The 9,827-nt window shown below is 34.6% G+C and overlaps 1 protein-coding gene across 1 annotated transcript; it reads right to left on the bottom strand.

Moving 5' to 3' along the window:
• Positions 1 to 7,853: 7,853 nt before the first annotated feature.
• On the bottom strand, positions 7,854 to 8,813 carry LOC138384067 (olfactory receptor 51F1). Its single transcript, XM_069469335.1, has one exon. It carries the CDS (start codon positions 8,811 to 8,813, stop codon positions 7,854 to 7,856), a length of 960 nt encoding a protein of 319 aa, XP_069325436.1.
• Between the last annotated feature and the right edge of the window lie 1,014 nt (positions 8,814 to 9,827).

Below are 9,827 nucleotides of genomic sequence, written 5' to 3' on the forward strand. Positions count from 1 at the left end.
CTCTCCAGTTCACTGCCTGTGGACTTTTCAATGGTTTTAGAGGAGTATATCATCAGCTGGTATAACCCGGTAGTTTAGGGGAGTTAATATCTCCAGAGTTCAATCTTCCATCACTGAACACAAGAGTGAGAAGACTGTGTGTTTGATTCTTCGTCCTCTAATGAGAAAATTCTGAGGTCTAAGGTCTGTTTTTTTTTTGAGTTACTCAAGTGGTTTTACCAGGACCAAATTCCAGATGTCCACAGTGGTCACCTTCTCAATAATACATGTTTTATTTGCTTTTTCCCCTTTTCAATCTCCCTTTTTCCATCCTTACTTGCAAAATAAACTATCCTTACCAAAGTCTTGGGTATCTGTTTTTGGTGGAAAATTTAACACAGAGGAGTTAAAGATAATTTTAGTGTTTCTGTAATGCCATATTTTGCAATAATAATATATAAATATATTTCATATATAATTAAAATTTAATTTTTGTTTTCCACATCATTAGTTTACATCACTTTTTATTGATATATGATATTTTACATATTAATGGGGTACATGTGAGTATTTTTTATATGCATAGAATATGTAATGATCAAGTCAGGGTATTTGAAATATACATCACCTTAAGTGTTTATCATTTCTATGTGTTGGTAACATTTCAAGTCCTCTTTTCTAGCTACCATGAAACATACACTGTATTGTTGCTAACTATAGTCACCCTAGTCTTCTATCCAAAATTAGAAGTTATTTCTTCTATCTAACTATGTTTGCACGCATTCACCAACCTCTCTTCATTTTCCCTTCCCACCCTCATACACTTCACTGCCTCTAGTATCTATCATTCTATTCTCTATTAAAATTTAATTTAATAAATGGTCACTCTGATGGAAATGAAGATTATAGAATGGGATAAGGCAGAAGGGGTGACCACATAAAAAACTCCTGCCATAATTAATTAAGGAATTTTTGTATCATAGATATAGGTACTGAAAGGGTATTGGAACGAAGGAAGCACATTCATACTATGTTTGGGATGAATGAAAAGGCCAAGCCATCCATCTAAAACAGCTTGTGACCAAAATCTGGGAAAGGGTTTAATTTATTACTGGCTTTTGACTATGATGTATGTAAGTAGGTAAGTCTAAGGGACCATGACATTAAGGTTCTCAGTTGCCTTATACTTAATAATTTATAAAAGTCAGAATTATTATTATTGTTATAAAAGGAGAAAAATTTGAGTTAGCATGAAATTTTAAAAAACTAAATTAGGTGTTCAAACAAAAGAATTGGGTGGATTATCTTAGCAATAGTTCATATATACAAGGTGAAAATCTGTTACATTGAGGAAAATTAAAAAACATTCATGGAGTATCTCCTATGTGAAAGGTACTGTGCTAGGAATTCTAAGAGTTCAATGAATATAAAACTTAACTTTTTTATTCTCAGGAAATGTACAGTCTTGTGGGATACATAATAATCAAATGCGCCATAAGAAGATACAGTTAAAACATTGTTAAAATGTTATGGAAAGAAAGGATAAAAATCTGAGTACTGGTCATGAAAAAATATAACATGGTTAATATTTTAGGTGAGCCTTGAAAGGAAGATGGAATTTGAAGATGTTGAGGGGACAATTGTGGAGCTACCAAGAGAAGTGAACAAGCAAAAATAAAGGTACAGAGGAGGGAGAGAGTTGAGTTTGTCTGCAAAAAGAGTTAGCACCTCATTTTGTAAAGAGACAGAGTTGGTCAATGGGAAAAAATGGGATTTAAAGTATAAAAAAAAAAAAATAGATAAGTGCAGGTGGTGAAAGTCCTTAAGAATTGGAATGACAATATGCTACTGCAATTTTATGAGCACATAAATCCAGAAGGTGTTTTTATTTTAAAGCAAAAATAGTGTGGTGAAATAGGACATTTAGTATATTAGCATAGAAAACCATGACAGTGAAGAGCAGGAAAATCCTACAACTGTGAGCTGGTATAATTGTTTATAACTATTTAATAGGGTATTTAACAGGAGTGAACATCTGAATTAAAAATGTAACAGAAATGGAGCAAATGTCATAGAAAGATAAGTACATTAAGTAAAAGTTTTACTGGGGAATATCTAGCTAGACCCAACTCTAGAAGGATGTGTATTTATAACTCCAATATGTGAACATTTAAAAAAAGACTTTAGAAGAAATTTCAAGGTGTCTGTGTGCATATGCATGCACGTGTGTAAGTGTTAAAAATTGCATTATTCCTTGCAGCATGCATGTTCAGTATGAGGATCAAGTATTTTACTTGGCTTTTCTTCTGTCACATAATTTTTGTAAATATTTTATTAAACAGACTTTTGTGTTTAACTAAGTAGAGTATCAGATATTTCCATATTATCCTGGGACATAGCAGGTATAGAATTACTATTTGTTAAATGGATTCCTACAAATCAGAGACAAGTAGTAAAGTAGAACTACAAAGGCAAGGAGCCTCCATGGGAATGGTTGTTTCAACACAAGAGGGAAATTTTGGCAGTGTATGCAATAAAATGAAAACTATTTCCAAGAAGAATGTTTTGGTTATTTTTATGGCACGAAAATAATTAATATTTACACTGGAGTTGATATTTATAGTTGTTTTCTGTTAGGTTTTCTTATTTAGCATTAGTTGTAAAATAATAAGCATTTATTTTATATCAGTTTCATTGAGAGATAATTTACCTAAAATAAAATGCATCCACCTTATGTGTATATTTTGATGAGTTTTGAGAAATTTGTACACCTGTGTAAAAGTAATGACAATTTGAATATGGAACATTTCCATCGTCTCTAAAACTGTATTATTCTCTGCATCACATAACCCTCACCTACCCTGGCTCTGAGCAAATGTTGGTCTGTTTCACTTTATGTCACTCTGTGTTAGATTTGTCTTTTCTAGAATTTAAAATACATAGAATTAAATAGAACATACTCGTTACAGTCTTCTCTGGCTTAGCATGGTGTTTTTGAGTTTTCCCCATGTTGTCTGTATTAATAGTCCACTCATGTTTTCTTCTTCATCTGTTGATGAAAATTTTGTGTTGTTATAAAGGTTTATAAACCTACAGGTCTTTGTGAGAAGATACTTTTCTTGAGTAGGTAAGTGGAGGAATACCTGTGTATTTTTCAGGGTTCTCCAGAGAAACAAAACCAATAATGTCCGTGTGTGTGTGTGTGTGTGTGTGTGTGCGTGTGTATGTGTGTGTATATGTGAGGTGGTGGCCAGGGAGACAGGTTAATTTTAAGGAATTGGCTCATTTGACTGTGGTGGCAGGCTGGAGATCCAGGGAAGATTGGATGAGTCCTACCCACATAATAGGCTTAATACGCTTTACCCATTGTCTACTGATTTACATGTTAATATCATCTAAACAGTATTTTACAACAACGTTCAGACTGGTGTTTAACCAAATATCTGGGCACTGCAGTGTAGGTAGCCAAATTGACATAAAATGAACCATCACAAGCTGCATCACCTTTTCCATTAAAATTAATATATCAATATTAGATAGATATTAGAATAAATAATAGATAATTGAAATTCCCTGTATTATAGTTATAATATTTAGGTCATCCCAGGAAGTCTGCAGAAACTCTTGATGCTGTCTATACCATTGGCCACCAAGCAAGCACAGCAGGGTGGATAAGGGTAGAAAGTACATGACTATCTTGTATAATCCCATTGCCTTTCTCCTGTACTTCCATTAGTTTGATACACAATTGAGCTTCAACTAAATAAGTAACCATTTCTTTTTTTTAATTTTGTAATATTATGGGGGTACAAACACTTTGGTTACATATATTGCCTTTGAACCACCTGAGTCAGAGCTATAAGTGTGCCCATCCCACAGAAAGTGCCCATCCCCTCATCCTCCCTCCCACCTGCTCGACACCTAATGAATGTTGCACATAAGTATTGATCAATTAGTGCCAATTTAATGGTGAGTATATATAGTGCTTGTTTTTTCAACCATTTCTTTTCTGTGTTTTTTAATAGTTTCAACATTTACATCTAGGAATTACTCTTTGATCCATTCCAGATTAGAATCTCAACTTTATCCCTTGCTGTCCCTCATTTCTCAAGTATCTCCAAAACTATTTTTGACAATGTGTACCCAGATGTTTGCTCAGTCTTCCGGATGTGACATCAAAGAAATGCTCCAGCAAAGAGGATAAAATGCACATTGAACAAATACCCAATTCAAGACAATGTGTTTATTAGCTAGTAGAAAATAAACTGCAGATGTTATGGGTTTTAAAATTGTGGTGGACAGGTCAATCAGAACTATATATTAGCATTGACATTAGACAAAAACACTTTTTAAAAGATGTGGAACTATGATTTTAACATAAATTAAAAACAAAAGAACAAGGAATGTGGTATTTTAGAGTGAGAAGTAGCATGACTCAACTTGAAGTTGACTCGATGCATCTGAAGAACAGTGAGGAAGCAAGCCTCGTTGGAAACCTGGTTAATGAAGTAGATAAACAAGCATTTTATTTCAGGGCTAGAGATATCAATAGGATACATCCTTCCAAAAGAAAAATCTTGATTCACTTTTCCCCATTAATTGGTGGAATGCCAGTGTACTAGACGGTTCAGTTGAAGAAATAAAAAGGAAGGAAGCACAGTTAGGGGCTGGTGTACTGGTTTATGGAGAAATGGATATATATATATATATATATATATATATATATAAAAGTTGTGGTATTAGGACTCAGAAAAGCAGTGACAAAGGAGCATATTTGCATCCTGGCTTTTCTACTTGCTATCAATGGTAAATAGTCAGTACATGTTAGCTGTGATTATGATTGTGATATTTAAGCATTATTCCATAATCATTTCATTGAATGTATTGTATTAGAATATATGAATTTTTGCTATCCAACAATTTTCCTTTGGGTTCTACACTAGTTTCTGCTTGATCGTTTCTAAGAATGTCAACCAAAGTTGGAGATGCCCTTATGTCCATCTCTAAAAGAACATAAACCCCAAGAGAGAGATTGCCATAGTCCTATTACATTTTAACATTATTTCTACCAATAAGATTACTTCAACAGGGGCCAAGTGTTTGTTTTTGAGGAAGACACTTTGTTTTTGACATATGTTAGGGTATTCTTTCCTCCTCTTAAAAAGGGAAAAACTTTGACAGTTACAATCATTTTGTTTAAGCTATTAAAGAGTCAAGTTTTGTATTTGTGGCACTGGTTAACCAGAAGGGTTATTAGTCTTTAGATGGAGGAGTATAGGACAGAAGTATACCACAATCTCTGCCTTCACTTGACCATAGTTTTTTTTCTTCTTCTTATCACTCTCTTTTATTTCTACCTGTGATTCTTAGGATGAGCTACTCAGCTTTTCAACTCTTTCCTATGAGTATCTTTTTAATAGTGCCAGCCTTGAGGCATTGAATTTCATCAGAATTTTAGTGAATTTACTGACAGCCCACTCTTATACTAAACCAAGTGCTCGTCTATTCCCTTTAATGAATTATACTTAGTAAGATGTATATGTGGTATTCTAGACATTTTATAGATCACACAATACAAATTAAGCTAAAAAAATTATCCAATCTTTTGTTTTTACCTTATGAATTCCCAAATATGTATGAGAACATCACTTCTTTGCCATTACTTTGCTTACTTGCTGAGTTCAAGCTAGAGAGGTCTCAGTCAAATATCTAGAAACTTTTCTTTAGCAGGTTCATCTAGAAGCACATTTTGTCATGCTGTAGTCCATTAAACATCTCAAAGTAAAAGTCCCTGAATACTAACATTCTTATTTGTCCTATCTTTCTTAAGTTCTAAGCAGCTAATAGGCAGGTAGAATTCCCAGAGAAAAAGTCTCCCATATATAAAAATCAGGAGGTATAGCCAAATTTCTAAACCAAATCTACAAATTAATTCTTTTATATAATAGCATTGTTCAAGCAAAAGATATTCCTTAAGATACTAACACAAATCTTGGAATCTAAATTCGCTTGAGGGAAGCTGATGGAGAGAGAATACAGAAAAAAAACATTTTGTGTTTTCATAATCTCCATGCCTATGTACAAATAGAACCTATACATTTAAAACACAGGAGAGAATTCTCCCATGAACAGCAAAACTGTGACACAGTACTTCTTACATTCTTCCACAGAGTTGCTTCCACAATAATGCTTTCCACCATGCACCCCTGGAAACCCTTTCAACTCAGCTGTCAACACAGCTAAGGGGTAAAATTTTACTTTTATATTATGGACCATCACACTACTATGTGCATTATTTTATAATTTTTCCTCATGTTTGTGTTTTGCACAGTACATTTTGAGTTTCTGGAGTGCACGGGAATATGTTTTATTGTTCTTTTAATTTCTATTGTTTCCCACAAGGCCAAACATAAAGTACACCAGCAGTCACTGATGTGCCAATAAATTGAATCTTTAAAAACAAAAAAATAAGTCCTCATTTGTAATATTTGCCAATTCCCATGGTGAAAATATTCTCATTATGAGTTATTCAAGCTACTAATATTGCATCACCTAATGCAGAGTTGGAAAGAGATGCATACAATAAGGTCTTGAAGCTGATGTGCACTAGCTCCGGCATACTGCTGCCCCCAGTGCTTGTGAGATGTGTGGGACATTTCTATCACCACTTTTCCAGTGGGAATAAAATTGATGTGACTCCCTTCAGGTTTCCATCTCCATTTACCTCTGAATTTTCTTTACTATTTTATGCAACTAAAGTTGTTTTTTTTTTTTTTTTTTTTATAAAGCAAAAAAAATTTAAAGCCTCTTAAATCAATATAGTTACTGTAAGTCCCTTTTTAGAAACCAAAAATTCTGGGTATAGTTCTGTATACCTGAGTATAGGCTGAGAACCATGAATTCTTTACATTGGTTCGTCGGTTGGTTAAGGGAGCCATGTAGATCCTTGATGGCATTTGTGAAGCCTCTGAGGTTTTATGGAAAATAATGTGGTGTGTTTATCTGTGAAGAAGGTCCATGGAGTTCATTAGATTCCTAAGGGACCATGTGCAGTAAAAGGTTAAGAACCTATGCCCTATGCTTCTTGGTAATCCACTTCATGATATTTTCTATTTCTCCAACATTCCCATTCCCTGTAATAAATTAACAAATGTGCTTCATCTCTGAAGCTTTTCTTTGTAGTGTCCAGCATTGGATAATGATTTTACACATCATGGCATAGCTATTGCTAGCTTTTTTATTATGGGTTATCCATAAAGAAGACAAGCTAAAGCATATTTTAAGAAGGCTACCAAAACTTTTGAAGAAATGGTATGGATTATGGAGATTCAGGTCTTACTTCTGATTTCATAACATTTCTGCTAGATGCTTTTGATAGAGCTTGTAATACAGTGGTAAGGAGCAGGGCACCTGAGACACAGGACACCTGGGTTCAAATTTCAACCCTGCCTCATGATAGTCAAATGGCCTTTGGTGACCTAGATATCTCTATACCTGTCTCTTTATCTGTAACATATAATTAAGACTATTATTTATTTCATTGTGCTACTTTAAAAAATAAATGGAATAGGTCTTAAAAGCAGTTAGTATATTAGAGCACCTAGCATGAAACAAAGAGTCAATAAATGATAGTTGCTAGGAGTATTATTTTTGTTATTTCATTATTATTATTTCCCTAATTAAACTGTAAAAGTCTTGGGGTGACATATCATACTTATATTTTATGACTGAAAATACAAAAATATTTACTAAATACTTGTTGAATAAATGAAAAATATGAACAAAAATATTCAATAGGCAGTAACCTACCACAGTTGCTTTTCTATAGTGCAAGTCATTTATACCAGGTTTTTCTCAAATGTAATAATCTCTGTTTATTTTGTAAGGAGCAGACTGAGTATAGCCTTGCGGACCTGTTTTGTTTTTACACTATAGATGATGGGGTTGAGCACAGGGGGCAAAAGCAGGTACACATTGGCCATCATTGAATGGACCACTTTGGGGGCTGACCGACCATAGCAATGCACCAAGGACAAGCTCAGCATAGGGATATAGAAAATAGCAACTGCTCCAATGTGGGAGACACAGGTGCTAAAGACCTTGTGCCGTTCTTCAGGGGAGGCAATGCTGAGGACAGAGTGAATAATTAAAATGTAAGACAGAACAATGCATGGTGTATCTATTCCTGTGGTCAGGATTAGATCAATTAATCCACAGATGCTATTAGCCCAAATGTCTGAACATGCTAATTTAATCACATCTGGATGGTAACAGTAGGAGTGGGAAAGGACATTCATTCTGCAGAAATGGAGAGGCTTAAGGAGCAAGAGTAGTGGTACTATTAATACTACAGTACGTATAATCATTAGGATACCCATCTGAATGATTCTGGAATTAGTGAGAATGGTAGTGTACCTCAGAGGATCACAGATTGCCACATAGCGGTCAAAGGCCATGGCCACCAACACCCCAGATTCCAGAAAAGTGAATCCATGAAGAAAAAACATCTGGACAATGCAGGAATCTAGACTGATTTCACGTGCATCAAACCAGAGGATACCTAATGTTGTTGCCATTGTGGAAACAGTCAGGCCCAGATCAGTGGCTGACAGCATGGAGAGGAAATAGTACATGGGTTCATGGAGACTCTGCTTGGTAATGATGGCAAACAGGATCATGCCGTTCCCAGAGAGGGCAATGGTGTAAAGACAACAGAAGGGAATGGACATCCAGGTATGGACAGATTCTAGGCCGGGAATGCCAGTCAGCAAGAAGGTTGGAAATTTAGATGTCAAGTTGCTTAGGATTTTCATGTTGTCCTGGTTTTGTAGCATTTGTCCTCACAAATGCTCATATCCTACAGAAGGAATAAATTACATTATTATGTGAAAATATTTAGGTAAATTTTGTTTTGATTAGGAAAGTTATCCGAAGTCATAGATACATTCTACATCATTGAGAAAACTCTAAATTTAATGTAATAGTCATCTACCATTTATAATCAGGGATATTTTCCCCTTAAGTTCAAGGAAAATATGACCATGTGATTTTATACATTTTTATGCCAATTATTTTTTTACATTTATAGAATTTTAAGCTCCATTGGCTCATAAGATCCTATGAATAAAGACTTAAGAAAAGTCAGAGCATTCAATTTTGAAAATGTTGTGAGTAAAATGAGTAAGAGAAAGCCACTTAAAAATATTCATGGTTCTGCAGTGACCATGTGAGTGTGAATCTGCAGACACAGACCTCCAGTTTTTGGCCAGTGACATAAGTTTACAAATTATCATTTTATATGTGTCATTTTAATCCAATAGTGTGTGTGAACAACCTCAGAGAGTAGATTTACAAGATGAGATCAATGAATACAGAGAACTCTCTAGAAGTTATTGGAAAGGACTATACACCCTTACTTTAAGATGAGACTGGTTTTATGGGAACCGTGAGAACCAAGAAAGCATGGTGTCATGACTGGGTGTGACATGAAAGACAGCTCCAAATTGCCTGAGCAGTCAAGTCTGGGAAGAATTAAAACATTCAAATGCAGCCAAGAGCACATTACTCACCCTGGAAAAAGCAGTTTAACATTGAGAACCTGCTATAATGGTTTGAAGAGAGAATAAAAAAGTAAGTAGTGGAGGTTCAGTGTATTTTATTTCTAGAAACTTGACAGTGAAGGCAAGGAGAGAAATAGGCCATGACTAAAGAAGGCTGTAAGGTAGATGGAGAAATTTTACAAGATGGGAAAGACTTAGAGAAATGGGTAAGTTCATGAACTAAAATTAAAGATATAGTACATAGTGAGAGATTGAAAATATAGATCGAGAGGAATTAATAGATAGATA

Source organism: Eulemur rufifrons, chromosome 6 (assembly GCF_041146395.1).
Source record: "Eulemur rufifrons isolate Redbay chromosome 6, OSU_ERuf_1, whole genome shotgun sequence".
NCBI lineage: Eukaryota > Metazoa > Chordata > Mammalia > Primates > Lemuridae > Eulemur > Eulemur rufifrons.